We start from the raw sequence: 17,146 nt of genomic DNA on the forward strand, positions 1-17,146 counted from the left end.
TATCAAAGAATATATTTAAATTAGAAAATATCCTATACATGCTAATGGTAACCAAAAGAGAACCATTCGACGTTTGTCTAGTGAATTTTTCCTAAGTGGAGGAATCTTGTATAAGAGGACTCCTGATTTAGGACTTTTGAGGTGTGTAGATGCTAAAGAAGCTTTAAAAATATGACTGAAGTACATTCTAGGATTTGTGGACCACACATGAGTGGGTATGTTTTGGCAAAGAAAATACTCCGAGCAGGTTATTATTAGCTCACCATAGAGAGCGATTCCATCAATTTCTTTCGTAAATATCATGAATGTCAGGTACACAAAGACTTGATACATTTTCCTCCATCTGAGTTACATACAATGACTGCTCCATGGCCTTTTGTGGCTTGGGGAATGGACATAATTAGATCAATTTAACTGAAGGCCTCGAATGGACATAGGTACATCTTGGTAGCCATTGATTATTTTACGAAATGGGTGGAAGCAACGACTTTTAAGTTAGTGACTAAAAAAGCGATGGTTGATTTTATTTACTCCAACATCATTTGTCGATTTGGCATTCCAAAGATAATAGTCATAGATAATGCTGCGAATCTCAATAGCCATTTGATGCAAAAAGTGTGCCAACAATTTAAGATTATGCATCAAAATTCAACGCCTTATCGTCCGAAAGCGAATGGAGCTGTAGAAGCTGCCAACAAGAACTTAAAAAAAATACTTCGCAAGATGGTGCAAGGTTTCCGACGATGTCATAAAAAGTTACCTTTTTCTTTATTGGGTTATCATACTACAGTTCGGACTTCAATTGATGCAACTCCTTACTTGTTGGTGTACGGAACTGAAGCAGTTATACCTGCAGAGATTGAAATTTCATCTCTTCGAGTAGTTGTGGAAACTGAAATTGATGATGACCAAAGGGTCAAGACTCGTTTAGAGCAGTTAAGCTTGATTGATGAAAAAATATTAACATCAGTATGTCATGGACAACTACACCAGAAGAGAATGGCACGAGCATATAACAAAAAAGTGTGTCACAGATATTTTGAAGTTGGTCAGTTAGTACTAAGACGCATTTTACCCCATCAAATTGAAGCCAGAGGCAAATTTTCTCCTAATTGGCATGGACCATTCATAGTGAAGAAAGTGATGCCTAATGGCGTGTTATATTTGACTAATGTATAAGGTAAAATGAAAGGAATGTCGGTCAATGCTGATGTAGTTAAAAGATATTATGTATGATATTCATGTACAATTACATAATGTATGTTTTGTACTTACATTTTAGAAGATTGAAATAAAGAAGGCATTTTTTTCTACTATCTGAATAATATATCAACCTTTACTTACCCCTTTCGAACTTTTATTTTTCTTTGTGCCCCTCTTTTGGAATCAAATGAAAGTCAGAAAGTCTTTTTAAAAAAAAAAGTTGAAAAATAAAAAAGAGTAGAAAAAAAGGAAAAATCAATCAAAAATAAAAAATCAAACAAAATAATGATTGTCCTGAACTACGTTTGACCTGATTCTTACTATGAAAAGATATGTAGGCAGCCCTACTTCGGGGTTCGGTCCAACCAAAAAAAAATTCAAATTATTCAGAATGAGATAAAACTGGGGCAAAAGTTTATTTCCTTAAAAAGAGTCAATTCCAAAAGTTGTATGTGTTACCCAATGATTATGTAAATTTTTTAGCCTCATTCCGCCCTTTCTTTCTAACCCGATCCAAAAGCCAAGTTACAACCAAAGAAAGACCTTCAGATCAATCTTTGAGAATGTCAAGGCTAAACATACTATGGGTGCATGATATTTCGTATTTTGGGTGTTAACTTAAAAAACAAAAAGAGGAAAAATGAATGAAAGAGAGAGAGTTTTATTGGTGAAAACCCTGTTGGGCACCATAAGGCGACTGTAAGTTGAGAAAGAAGTGAAAATGAGATTGGATCATTGGTAAAAACCCATTGAGGTACCACTAGCCGAAGAAGGGTTGTTATCTAGTAGGAACAAGTTCAAGATTGGCTAAATTTCAAGCTCAATGAGTAGACGAAAGATAATAACGATTGGTGATTAGATCTGATTGTGTAATTTGAAATACATGTCATAATCACCAGAATTGGTTTTCACATTTAGATAAGTTTTTATTGTTATTTTGAAAAAGAGATACCTATTGTCTTTTTTTCTTTTTTATTTTATTTTGATTTTTGATTTTTGTGTCCTTGTCATCAAACGAAAATATTTGTTGTCTTTTGTGTGTTTTTGAGTCAAACTCACGTCAGGTCAAGTGAGAAAGAACTCCAAACTTGATATCAACTTCTTCAAAGGTACAAAGAAAGACAAAGGGTCAACGCACAAAGGCAATATTTCAAAGTATAATAAAGTATTCAGAATGATTGTGATTTGATAATTTTTGACTCATGGAAGGATAAAAGGTGTATGGAAAGTTAAATACTGAGATATTATACAAGAGAAATATGTTTTGAGTTGAGAGTGCCAGTAGTCAGAATTTTGGGTCAGAGGTATGACAAGTCAATGAGAATCAATCAAGGAATGAAAAGGAGTTGAACATGAAAAGTGCAAGAATGGTCACTTCAAGAGCCGAAAACCACAAACCAACTACCACGAGTGTTTAAAACTCACAATTTTTCTTTGTTTTGTTTGAAATAGAGATATAATGTGTTTAAATAGGGATGCAATTTCACACTTCTGTCAATGCAAGAATTAGGATTACAGCATACAATACTGGATCTCGGTTATGGTAAATTTTATTCTTTGGGAGATGAATTTATCAAAGCTATTCCAAGCTTTGATTTATTATGCCACTATATTTTTCAAAACATTAAAATTTGACGACACACAAATTTTCTCAGTACAAACTGGGGTAAATTCTTATGTGTGTGTTGTATGAGAATTTATTTTTATGCTCAGGACCCTCTTGAAGAATGGGAATTTATTTTTACGCACAGGACCCTCCTGGATAATGGGAATTTACTTTTGCTCAGGGCCCTCCTGAAGAATAGGAATTTACTTTTTTGTTCAGGACCCTCCTGAGAATGAGAATTTATTTTAATGTTCAGGGCCCTCCTAAAAAATGGGATGTTATTTTCTGTTTCACTATTTACTTTGAGTCCAGGAACCCGCCTGAAGAACAGGGTGAAGAAATTGTAACTCCAGGAGCCCGCCTGAAGAATAGGGTGAAGAAATTGTAACTCCAGGAGCCCGTCTGAAGAAAAGGGTGAAGAAATTGTAAGTCCAGGAGCCCGCCTAAAGAATAAAGTGAAGAAAAAAGAAGTCCAGGAGCCCTGCTTAAAGAACAGGGTGAAGAAATTGTAAATCCAAGAGCCCGCCTGAAGAACAGGGTGCAGAAATTGTAAGTCCAGGAGCCCGCCTGAAGAACAGAGTAAAGAAAAGGAAAGTCCAGGAGCCCCGCCTGAAGAACAGGATGAAGAAATTGTAAGTCCAGGAGCCCGCCTGAAGAACAGGGTGAAGGAAAAGAAAGTCCAGGAGCCTGCCTGAAGAACAGAGTGAAGGAAAAGAAAGTCCAAGAGCCCACCTGAAGAACAAGGTGAAGAAATTAGAAGTACAGGAGTCCGCCTAAAGAACAGGGTAAAGAAATAACAATTCAGGAGCCCGCCTGAAGAATAGGGTGAATTTTCAAATTCAAGTTGCGAAGATTAGAATCAAGATTCTAGATATTATAATTTTCGTCTATATTTTTCATTTTTTGATTAGTCATTTGAATGTAAAAGACAGAAGTTGTTAACCGGAATCTTACTCGACTCTAACTTTTTCTCTTACCAAATTACCTTTGAACTACTCCTGACCTAATTCCCTTATAACCCGAGATAGGTAGGATGTCCAAAACAAGTACTTGGTCACATTTTTTATTTTATTTTAATTTTAAGTTTATTTTATCTTTACATTTCAAATAATTAGAGGGTCAAAAATCATATCTTGTCTACTTCTTTGTATGAAAACTCTTCGAAATTTCACACAAAGAGGGGCAAAAATGTAGACACGTGATTTTTTATCCTCCCTAAATTTTAATTTGTCTATCGATATTAAATATTTATATTTATATTTAATCATATATTTTTGATCTTTATTTTTATTTTATTCTAATTTTAAAAAAACAATATAAAAATTAAATATATGTTTTCTTTTATAAATTTTAATAAATAAATTAATAGTTTTAATATTATTTTATTATATTTGTTTTTTCTATTATTTATTTATTTATTTATAAATTGTTAGTATCTTTTTGTTAAATATAAAATTAATTAATTAATGTTTTATTTATATTTATTATATTATTTATTTTGATTTATTATTAATATTATTTTTTATTAAAATAAATAAAATAAAAATAAATTATTTTGAATTTTGAAAAAAACTATTCCCCTTTTTTTTTATCAAATAACTGTTCCCCCAAAAAGAACCTTCTACAAAAAGGACTCCCTACCCAGACAAAAACCAGAGAGACTGCGTACTTACACCATCAGACAAAGACTGAGAGTAAAAAAAATTATCAGAGAACAGAGAGAAAAGATTATCAACAAATAAAAGGAGGAAAAGGAAAGAGTGGAAATCAGATTTTTGTTGAGTTTTCGGTGGTAATATTCTGTACTTAAAATCGTTTGAAATCATCACACAGGTTTTTATCTATTTTTGTACTGTTATTTCATAAATTACTGTTCAATGACTTCATGTATCATCCAACGTGCAAGAATTTGATCATTGATGTTAATATGATTATAAGTTGTACTGTATATCTAATTATATAAATATTTGAAACAATGTATAATAGATTTGAATGTGTTTATACAGATACATACACAGCACACACATAAGTACACACTTACCATCTGAATATACTTTCACATATCATATCACTGTTCTTTAATTTTCATTCGTTACACAAGCATGTATTCACATAATTTATCTTTTACACACATTGTACACTTACAAGTAACTCACCCATTTATTCATATCACACACCATACGTAGTATAATAAATAACGAAAAAAAAAAGCAGTAAAAAAAATAGAAAGAAATCGATGAAGAGAAAAATTTGAGAATAAAAGAAATTAGAAATAGTGAAAAATAGAAGAGGATGGATGAACATCTGATTGGTATTAAGTTTTCCGACGAATTTCTCACCGGAATACATCAAATTATATCGCTGTCACCCCTCCCCAGATCTGCCGCCACCGTTCAGTCGCTACCATCCCAGTAGCCAGTGACCTTTCATCCTTTTCCCCTTTTCCGGCGGTGCCACCAGTCACTCTGGCGTCACTAGATCTGGCCGACGTATTTGAACCCATCACTGCTGTTATTTTTTTATTTTTTTTTAAATGGGGGTTTCACTAGTCTTATTTTCCTTAAAAATGGACTTAAAATTTTGTTTTTGCTTGTTTCTCCTTTTAAACTTTTATATATTATATTAGAATCCAAGGTTGTCGTATTTAATTTGCCTTGGTATTTATAATTTGTGAGTATTTTAAAAAATATATATACATATGTAGATTTAAAAATCCAAGTAAAATTAATCTAATAGAATTAGTTTTTGTATATTTGTATTATTTTATTATTATTATTAATTTTTATTTTATTTTTATTAATTATTTTATTTTTATCTTTATTTTATAATATTAATAAGGCTTAATAATAATTTTGTTATATTTACTAATCGACTCAATAGAATTTATTCAAGTTTATTGTTAAAATTAGATGATATTTCAAGTATTAAAACTTTTTAGTGTTAAATAATTTTAAAACATATTTAATATATGTTCGTCTCAAGTAAGAATGCGGCATACGCATCTTTCTAAGACATTTTTAAATTCAAGGATGCAAAAATGCACCTTGATAAATATATTTTTAAATTAACTTTCATCAATTTATTTAATATAAGAAACGTAGATAGCTATTTTGGTATAGTAAAATTGAATGAATTTGGGCCTTAGCATAAATTTTTTAAAATAATTTAAGTTAAGATAAGTCAATAAAAGCAACCGGGCTAGAACCACGAGACTCGAGGGGTGCCTCACACCTTCCCCTAGGTCAACAGAATTCCTTACCCGGTCTTCTGCTTTCGCAGACCAACAAAGAGTCATTTTCTTTTGATTAGCGATTTAATAAGGTGACTTGGAACACCACAACTCAATTTCAAGTGGCGACTCTGTAAATAAACTAATCCCTATTAAAAATTATCACTTTAATTGGAAAAACCTTTTGACTCGACACTCTCAAGCAGAAAAAGGGGTGTGACAACACTAACTAATTTTCAAGCTATTTACTTTTTTTAATCTCTTTTAAAATACAATATGTGATAAATGGGCGTGTGAATATACTGATTGAGTAATAGGATGATGGGAGTTGATTAATTATGTACTACTCCCTCTGTCCTAATTTATATGACTTGCTTTTCTTTTTAATCTGTATAATAAAGAATGACATGGTTCTACATTTAATAACAATTTAACTTTAAACTGTCTATTTTATCTTAATGAAATGATTTATAGTCACATAAATATCTATGACTTATGTTAGACCACAAGTTTCAAAGATATTTCTTTCTTTCTTAAATTCCGTATCAAGTCAAAGAATCTCATATAAATTGAGATGGAAGGAATATTTTTAGATAATTTGTATTTTTTAGGACATATAATAGTTTATTTTATGAAAAGTTGACTTTATATATCGGTTTTATTTTGGGGCTTTGGTTAGTTTTTTTTCTTTGGATGGAGTAGTTTTAGTTACATCTTTCACTTATTTTTTATAATTTTGATGTAATTTTACTTTTTGGGGGATGATTTATTTATTGCTTTTAAATATTTATTTCTAATTATATTGTTTTATAAAATATTAAAAATTAAAGGATCCATGGGCTTACACCCCCATTGCCTCGAGGCTTACGCCTCTCCTTACTTCACGCCTTTAAAAACACTAGCGGCAATAAAGATGCACTTTATAAGAATATTAAAGTTTTTACCAATATTAGTCAATTGTCATTGAATCTCGTATGTCTATAAACTTTAGAGACATTAAAAAAAGTGCTAAAATGCGATTGTCGCTAACAATTACCTCGAAAAACATAATAACGTGATAATTAAACTATTAACATCAACAAATCTTCGTTAAATATTTTTTTTTTGGTGTAGTCAACACTAATAATCTTATACATCATATCAATGGTCCCTTAATTAGTATATTTAAATTTGTTTTCACGGAAAGAAGAAGTGCTCTATTCAATCACACGTGTCAAGTATATATGCATTTTTTGGTTGTACATGAGAAAGGCGATGGAGCTTTCTTCGAAGATGTTTTGGATCTGATTGGCAAAATACACTTCAGACGTTTGGGATGTGATTGGGAAAATAGGAAAATTACACTTTAGATGTTCGGGTGACGACATCCATGCTGATGGAAGACTTACGTGCTTCCTTCCTAGTAAATATGACAAAAAAACTTACACTGCACACCTTCAAATTAATAATATTGCATATGCTCTCACATTTTATTTGATTTTAAAAAAAAAAAAAAAAAAAACACGGCTTCCTAAAGATGATACATGTTATTTCTTCTCTTTCTTTTATCGAAATCAAACAATTAAACCCCCTGTATAATGAAAATCATATAAAATTATTAAAGAACACCATCACTTTACTTAACAAACGCTTTATTCAATGTAGAACCATAAAAACTAAGCTAAAATTAGAATTACCTAAGAAATTACTTATGTTTACAATAAATAAGATAGTTATTATGTATTACTACTAGTAATTGACACTCCAATTTTATACTCACTTCCTCCGGTTCATATTATATGGTGGTTTTATAATTTACATTTAGTCCGAAATGAATAATAAAGTTTTTGAAGATAATCATGTGTTTTTTCTTTAGTTTTATACTCCTCTCTTTATAAATAAGTGATTGTTTAGCTTTTATATTTTGTTCTTAAATAAGTGGTATTTTAGATAATCAAGAAGACAGTAATGAAGTGTTCTTCTAATTTTACCCATATTTGAATTAAGAAAATTTTATTTTAAGATATTTATTAAGGACAAAGTAGTAAGAATATTTTTTATTTTTTAGGTATGAGCAATTTCTTAAGTGTTGTCCAAGCTAACTTATTTAGGACCGAAGGAACTACTGCTTATTTTGGTAAGTAATCTCTGACATAACCAAGAAACCAAATTAAATAGGTATATGCAGTATTTAATTAAGGATAATTTAGTGAAAATACCTATAACTAGAGATGAATATAGATTTTTTATTGAATTAGTTTAACTTTATGCGTCTCGCATGTTTAATGTTTGATTATTTAAAATTAAATGATTTTATTTATTGCAGAGATTTTTAATAAAGTGCAAAAAATTCAAATCACTTTTAAAAGATCCTTTACACTTTAATATAACAATGTAAATATAAACATATATTTTAGTTTAAGCATATATATATATTTTATCACCAGAAGTTTCAAGTGGTTGATGGATCATCACTTTTGCGTTTGTTATGCAATACCACTTTCCCTTGTTGTCAGAGGCTAAGAGAGTCGCATCAATTTGAACCATATTTGTGATACGATTATTTTTTTATTTTTTATATTTAATTTTTTTCTATTTTTAAAGTCAAATCTTTACAAACTTTTAAAAAATTGATACTTCTTAAATTTTTCTTATTCTAATGCTTTTATATTTAATTTTTATATTTTCCAAATCTTCTTAAAATCAAATTTAGTTGATTTAAAATTTTAAACTAATGAAAAAAAGTATAATTTGTTATTATAAAAATTTTAAACTAATGAAAAAAAGTATTAGTTGTCATTAATTCTGATGACTTCTAATAAGAAAAGCGTTTTACCATAATTATATTTAATTAATTTTTAAAGTTTAAATATTAGAAAAATAGTGAAAAGACGATATTGTCTAAAGCAAAGTCTTATAATAAAGGGCCAAAAATTCAAACAACATTTCTAAGGCCGTTCACACTTTTAATAGTACTAGTTTAGGTATACGCGCCTCCCGCGTGAATCTTACTTTATTGAGTTCAAATGTTACACTAAATAAGGATATTTTTTAAAATAATAAAGATGAATACAATAATTAAATTCAACATCTTTTGGAGAATTTATTTAATTAAACCTAACCTTTACCAAAAAAAATTGTCAAAGCCGATCAATATTCATCTATCAACTGTAAACTGCAACAAAACAATACATGATTGAAACATCAAAACAATATAATTAAATCTAACTTTTACACACAAAAATTCTCAAAGTCGTCTGATACTCATCTACCTCCTGTAAACTATAACAAAATAATACGACAATAGAGATATAAAAATAATATAACTAAACTTAACCTTTACACAAAAAAATTCTCAAAACAGAGATATAAATACAGTACAATTAAACTTAATCTTTATCTAAAAAAATCCTTAAAATCGGACGACATTTATCTACCACCTGTAAATTCATCTACGACCTGTAAACTACGACAAAATACTACAATAGTGATCACAAAGCTTCAGTTTTGATAAAAATAATTCTTGTCTGAGCAAAAATTTTGATCCTAAACAATGACTTGAATGAAAATAAAGAAGACGCACACACGGAAAAAAATAGTGAAGAAGTTGAGTGTTAAAAAATTAACCATCCACCAATCTAGACATGCAACCGAATCAAGTTAGATGAGCATCAATCATATTTTTTTAACAAGTAAGCTGGTTTCTTCTTTCCTTAATAGAGTCCTATTTTAGGAGTATTTTTCTAATTGATCAATACAAAGAAAAATATTAATTAATTCTCCTTCCATATATTTTAGGAGTCCCATATATTTAATGAGTCTAGTTCATATAATAAAAATAATTAAATAATAAATTGAAGAAAATAGTGAAAAGACAGTTTTGTCTAAATGAGAGTTTTTTAATGGAGGACAAAAAGTTCAAATCACTTTTCTAAGTCACACTTTTAATATATTATAGATATAGATAGATTATAGATTATAGATTATAAATAGATAATATCATTAGATAGATATAGATATCGATAGATTTGCTCAAACTAAATAATTCAGTGTCATTTTGTTTTTTGAGAGTTTTGCAAGATAAATAGGTATTTAATGAAATGTTTCTCCCCTTTTTAATCCAAAAAAACGGCTAATAGTTTCTTCAAAGAAATTAGTCTTATATATTATTGAAATTACAATTCGTGTGCCGTAGATGCTCAATATAAGGCGGGGTTAAGTGTGTACCATTTCAAAATATAAGGACTATATACAAAAATGAAGACATATATAAGGTGCCTAGCTCTAATGCAAATGTACCTTTATGAATCTTTTCTGCATTTGCAAACCGTGTTGAAGTCGAATATGGAAAACTGCAACTCACTTGATCAGACCGCTCCGGCAACTCCGCCGTCGAAAGGGTGGCGTAGGTTGCGGTTGCTTATTCAAGCAACCGCAATACTACGTGCCGCCAACCGTACTCCTTCCGAGGTATGTACCTCTACATAATACGTATATAATAAAGTGTCATGTCAATTGGTTGAGTTAAACTCAGCAATCCACTCTAATTGATCATAGTGATTGATCAATAGGGTCTGATGCATTTTTACATTATCAAGTTCATTTGAACCTCAATTCAATAGTTCCTAGAACGGATCAGAACATAAATTTATGTATAAAAATTTATTTAAATTATAACATACTATATAGTTACTATATGAACTCATAACTTTCCAAACATAAAATGGGTATATTCAATACTAAATACTTTAACCAGTAGCAGGTGTTGGATGCAGCTTGTCTCAAAATAGTTGTCAATTTAAAAAATCAAGAGAGCATTAATAATTCTTTTCCAACTTTATCCTTAACCTTAATTATCCTAGAATTAAGAAGTACTTAATAAAATAGATAAAGATTAAAGAATAATAAGTGATATATTAGTCAAATTACATTCTTCGTTAATTTTTTCTTAAAATTTGTGCAAAATCTAAACCTGCCAATATTTTTGAGACGGAGGAAGTAGCATATACTTTTGGCCCGATATATGTGTACAAATTTCACTAAAATTGCAATAAAGAGCAGCTATATATAGAACAGTGAAGTATACCACCTATAAACAGGCCACTTTGCCAGCTTCTTCTTTTTTTAATGGTTGATTCTGTTGGGTGAACAGGTTGATTTGATGTTGGCAAATTCAGCTGATGAAATTAGGCCTTTTCTGAATCATTCCGAAGAGCAAGTAGGTGAGAACAAGTTGCCCGGAATTTGTTTAATACTCCACGTACTCAAATTCATGTGAATTCTTTTTCCTAGTTTTTCAGTTCACCAGCGGGCGGGCACGTCAAATAGGCCTAACGCAACTTCACACTGTTAGAAATAAAGGTTTTTTTTTTTAAATGTGAATCAATAGTAAATTTATCTTATAAAACATCTTACCCAATTCTTACTGAACCGGCCAATTACTCACTGAAAAAACCCATGTTAGGAATAGATTCTCATTGAAATGAAATATTGAGAAACTTTTTAATTTTTCTATATGAAAATGTTTTTTTTTTTCACGGATTTAATCAGAATATCTGTGAAGATAGTCACTGGATATTTTTCAGTGAAAATTTTTAATAAAAAATAGTGATATTTTAGAGTGTCAAAAACTAGCTCATAAGTATTTTCACAATCATATAAAAAGTCTAAATTCTCCTCATCCTTGAACTCCCCCATATGAAAATTAACAATATTATTAGGGTCACCAAAATCACATGATAATTCTTTATTAAAAATTATATTTATATATTATATTATTTAATAATGAAGGAGATCCCAACAGAGGCGAAGCTACAGTGTAATACGGAGATTCGGGTGAACCCAGTAGCTTTTGCGTAGGGCATATATTTGTACTGAAAAATCATAAAATATATATAGTTATATAGCTGGGAACCCACGTCAAAATGCAAGCAGATGGCCCAGTGGTTGTGTCTGCGCAACAAAAGGCCTTCTTTCCCCAAGATGTGGGTTCGAAACCTGCTGCAACATATTTTTTTAATTACTTTTGCTTTTTGATCTTTGCGCACTTTGCATCATTTTTCTCTTTCTCAATTTTTCCATTTTCTCAATATATAGATCTTTTGTATTTTGATGAAAAAACATAAACTTTTATAATTGAAAGAAGTAAAAAAGCGACGTCTTCTATCATTTTGTTAATCTTTTAAAAAAAAAACAGAAAGCTAATAATTAAAAAAAGTAAAAAAGCGACGTCTTCTATCATTTTGTTAATCTTTTTAAAAAAAACAGAAAGCTAATAATTAAAAAAAGTCAAAAGAACGACGTTTTTAATCTAAAACAAAATTATGTCATGTTTTTTCTTAAAAAAAAAAACATAAACTGTTTAGGTAGTTCGTGAATTTTTAATTTTATCAAATATCAGTACTTGTTAGTTAGTTTGGGGGTTTATATCTATTAGCTTGAAATCGTTGTTTTATCTTATAATTCAGAACCCTCATACCTCAAATCCAGGCTCCGCCTCTGAATCCCAACATATTAATATATATCCAGGTTGAGAACTATTTTTCAATCCTAATAAACTCTCAATTAGATTATCGTTTTGAACACTACTTTATATATTTTATGAGGATAGATTTGTAGCGTCAAGATTCTTAGAATGTATAAGTTAAATACAACATAAAATAATGAAAATATTTCAGAATCTTCTTTTTTCAAGAGAAGATGCAAATCCAAATTCTAAAATGAATCGGAGTGAAGGTTATTGTGATTTTTCTTTTGGCTTTGATGGTTTATTAGGGGTTGAGATTATTTACTACTGGAAGAAGGATTTCTCTCTTATATGTTTTTTCGTAAACATGATTTATATATACATGACTCTTCTGCTTTAAAAACCAATTTTAGGGTACAAGCACACTCATAGAAGAGATAATTGTTGTTATACAAAAAAATTGAAGTCAATTCTCATGTTTACGCGTATAAATATAATATTTGACCATTGGCTTTATATTCATCATGAAAGCATAAAAGAAAAGATGTAGAACATTAGTACTAGTAAAAATGTTTCCTTTTTGATGAATTTACACCCGTGGACAGTATTGTATTTAGTGATCTTTTATTAATAATAAAAAATTTAAAAAAATCATAATAAGGATAAGTATAAGCAAGAGAGTCTAAGCTAATTACCTTATCAGTCTTAACCAGGTGACAAACATCTACTAATTAACAAACATGATATAAAATGTTCTCGTTCATTTAGTAATTATCTAACTTTTTTCCATGATATTCAACTTCGTTGTTTTTTGTTGTCTACATTGAACCATTTAATTCTGAAGAATGACATAATATGCTCCTGATGTCCTTAAAAATGTTTTTGACTCTAAATTACTTAAAAGAAACCCTTTCTACTTCTTCAATGAATCACACTTAAATAAATAAAAAAAATAAAAATAAAAAAAGAGAAACAATATTCATTTTAGGACTCAAATTTGCCTTTTCTTTCGGAAAAATTAAGAAGAATTTTGAGATTTATTTTACTTATTAGTTATTACTAATGTTGATGATGAAAACTAATAAAAATATTATTTTCTTCATGCTAAAGTCTTATCTCCAAAAGAAGTGATAAATGATAATTCTCAGCTAATGAAGAGCTTATTATAAGTTGTCTATTTTTCCGTTAATTAGAAAGCCCATCATTTTTGACTTATCAACCATATGAACGAAGCGCGTTCATTTAGTATCGTATCATATTTTCTTGTTTCACTTGCTTTATGAGGAAGCTGCGCAGAACTTGTAATACTAAGGGTGTGTAATTTGGTAGGAGGGAAAATATTTCTCATGCTTAGTACATATGTGATCGGTTTTTACTTATTTTGTAGTATTTGATAAATAAATTAAAAAATATTATCTCAACATCATGTACATGTAATCTAACAAATACTAGGGTGGGAAGGAGGGGGTCGGCCAGTGGGCATTGGAGGTATACGGGATAAGATAATGAACTTGGAAAGTTAGTTACGAAATTTTATTTTATTTTCTAGAGAAAATATGTTTCAAAAATATTTTGACCAACTAAACATGATAAAATTAGAAAATATTTTCCTTCCAAACACACCCTAAGTATAATCCTTTATATAAGTGCTCGTCTTTACTTATTTTCTAATATTTGATAAATATGCCACAAAAATATGATTTCAAGTGAATTTATATGTAATATAACAAAACACTATGGGGTAAGTTGGGGGCATTGGATGAATGGGAAGGAAATGAGCTTGTAATCATTTATGAAATTTGTTTCACAAGAAAAAGTATTTCCCAAAGTATTTTGATCAACTAAACATAAAAAATTAGAAAATATTAAGCTTGCATGCATCGTGTAGTGAAGATATCCTTGTTTCGTCACGATTGGAACTTCAATAGTAGTTAATGTCTGCATATCTTGAAAAAAATATTAATCGTCCCTCCCTTCCTCTTTAAGTGTTTTTATTAGATTGTGATTTTATTTCTAAATAAGTATAGTTTAAACTTTTAAGAATACTTTAATCATATGACATGTGTTTAGGTAGGTATAGAATATTATAAAAAGCACCTGTCGAATAATATATTGGATAATGTGTTAAATTCATCATATATATTTACTTCTAGTTCTGGATATGTTTTTAACTTCCTTTAATAGAAGCTTTGACGGTCAAATCCATACGTAGCTAAATATGATTTGTCATAATTGTAAGGATTTTTCCGTTATGAAATTTATTTTTCTAGAGAAAAGAATTTTTAAAATATTTTGACCAATTAAACATGAAAAATTAGAAAATAATTTTCTTCCGGACACACCCTAAGTAAAATCCTTTATAAGTGGCGGTCTTTACTTATTTTCTAATGTTTAATAAATATGCCACAAAAATATTATTTCAAGTGAATTATATGTAATTCAACAAAACACTATGGGGTGAGTTGGGGCTTTGGGTGAGTGGGAAGGAGATGAACTTGAAATATTACTTATGAAATTTATTTTACAACACAAAATATTTCTTAAAATATTTTGATCAACTAAATATGAAAAAATTAGAAAACATTAAGCTTCCATGCATCGTGTAGAGAAGATGTCCTTGATTTGTCATGATTAGAATTTCGATAATATCTGTGCATATCTTGAGAAAACATTACTCCCTTTTTTAACTGCTTCTTTTAAATTGTGATTTTATTCCTAAATACGTATAGTTTAAACTTTAAGAATACTTTGATCATATGACATGTCTTTAGGTAGGGACAGGAGCGGAGCTACACTTGGGGTAGGGGTCCGAACCCCCTCGGCGGAATTATACTATATATAAATGGTTAAAATTATTTTTTATGTATATATATTAGATGTTGAACCCCCTTCAATTAGTTTTTATATTTACTTATGAATTGTTTTAGTGAAAATTCTGACTCCGCCACTGAGCAGGGATAGAATATTACAAAAATCACTGTCGAATAATATGTTGGATAATGTGTTAAATTCATCACATATATTTACTTCTGGATATGTTTAGAACTTCCTTTAATAGAAGTTTTGACTGTCAAATCCATCCGTAGCTAAATATGTTTTGTCATAATTGTAATGATTTTATGTTCTATATTATAATACACAAAAACAATCTGACACAAACCCCCTTAATTATATTTTTTAACGATCGTGAAACTTAACTATCTTTACATAAAATAATTGTAATTTAATCCTCCTTCTTGATGAAGAAAAACATACGGTAATATATTTGATGAGTTATTGATCAAGTGTAATTTCCATCCTTTGCATGCATGCATGCAGGAGACGATAAAGTTAGGAATCAAAGGGGAAAATATTGGATGAGGGTTGTTGCACTTGTTCGTTTCATTGTCGTTGCCAAAATAGCTGCGGCCAGGCGACATTCTATGAGCAACTATGTCCAGGCAAGTAACTATTTCCTCACTCCTACAGTATACATATACATCAAAAGGACCAAAATATTCACTACCATTATTAGTGCGAATGCATTTTAATTTCTTCGAATTAATGATCTTTAAGATAAGGCTTGAAATTTGTTGAACACATTATGTGCTTAATCTTTGAAGCTTGCGAGAATGGCATTTAGTGGAAGTAACTGAAGGAAATTGGACAGGTCATCCATATGGGTCAATCCAAATTCATATTAAATAATATATATATAATTATTTATATAGTTAAATTAGTAATTAGGAAAAGAGAAGAGTTGTTTCTGTTGGGAATTAATTGAAGAGTTATGTCTCTTAAGATAAGATAAAAATCAGAAAATAAAATAAAAACGACGTTCTTCTGGTACTCTCTCCCACTCTCTTTCTCCCCTCTCTCTTTCTCTCCAAAAACTCTTTTATTCTTGTGCGAATAACTTTAGTTGAAGATTCTGTGAAGATCAAAGTAATCTCTACCAACGTTTGAAACAATCTTCTGTAATAAGTTACGAATCATAGACTGTGAACTTTCGATGTAATTCATATTTTATACATATGTGATTACACTATTAGACTAGTGAAACGAATTTAATAATACTGCAAATTATGTGTTTGATTAGATTCTTCAGTAACAAAAGAAAGTGCACCACTTTAATATTTGAACCTCACTTTAAAAGTACCACACAAGTCAGGTACTTGCTTCACTATTTCAAGCTTTCTTGAAGAGAAATGACTACAATAGAAAATCTTTTTCTGTTTTTCAGCTAAGCAATAGACACATTTCTTCAGCTTTGTTTATATTAGAAGCCCACGGGATGCCTCCTCAGTAAGGTCAGAATGAAAGATCCAAATCTACATAAATGACATGAACCATCGAAATCCTACTTTCTCAAATCATAAACAAGTTCTCGATGAGCGTCCATTGGTCATTAAAAAGACATTATAGTAATGTTTATCATCTATTTTTTCTGCAAAGATTAAATTTAAATAAATGTCTGGAGCATGTGGTAGACATTTTGAAGAACTAACGTTGAATCATTATTAGTCTTCAAGCAAATTGCGCCAACACCAATTACTTTAACCTCCTCAGTATTGCCCATGTCTGATGACATTCTAAAATCACCAAAAGTATAAGAGAAGTCTTTCTTCAATTTGATATGAGATTGTAGCTCCAAAACCTACTATGAAATTGATCTTATGGGATA

At 29.8% G+C, this 17,146-nt stretch overlaps 2 protein-coding genes across 3 annotated transcripts; both read left to right on the forward strand.

Annotated features, from left to right (window-relative positions):
- The first annotated feature begins 513 nt into the window (after positions 1 to 513).
- LOC107871905 lies at positions 514 to 1,179 on the forward strand. Its single transcript, XM_047412145.1, has one exon. It carries the CDS (start codon positions 514 to 516, stop codon positions 1,177 to 1,179), a length of 666 nt encoding a protein of 221 aa, XP_047268101.1.
- A 9,153-nt stretch (positions 1,180 to 10,332) lies between these two features.
- LOC124898890 lies at positions 10,333 to 16,669 on the forward strand. Of its 2 annotated transcripts, none has more exons than XM_047413042.1 (3): positions 10,333 to 10,487; positions 11,170 to 11,239; positions 15,255 to 16,669. In XM_047413042.1, the coding sequence occupies exons 1-3, from the start codon at positions 10,362 to 10,364 to the stop codon at positions 15,323 to 15,325; spliced, it is 267 nt and encodes an 88-aa protein (XP_047268998.1). In that variant the 5' UTR covers positions 10,333 to 10,361; the 3' UTR covers positions 15,326 to 16,669. The 2 variants fall into 2 exon arrangements, with proteins under 2 accessions (XP_047268998.1, XP_047268997.1); XM_047413041.1 differs by having other exon boundaries at positions 15,802 to 16,669.
- Positions 16,670 to 17,146: the final 477 nt, after the last annotated feature.

The sequence above is a fragment of the Capsicum annuum genome, chromosome 5, assembly GCF_002878395.1.
Source record: "Capsicum annuum cultivar UCD-10X-F1 chromosome 5, UCD10Xv1.1, whole genome shotgun sequence".
Lineage (NCBI taxonomy): Eukaryota > Viridiplantae > Streptophyta > Magnoliopsida > Solanales > Solanaceae > Capsicum > Capsicum annuum.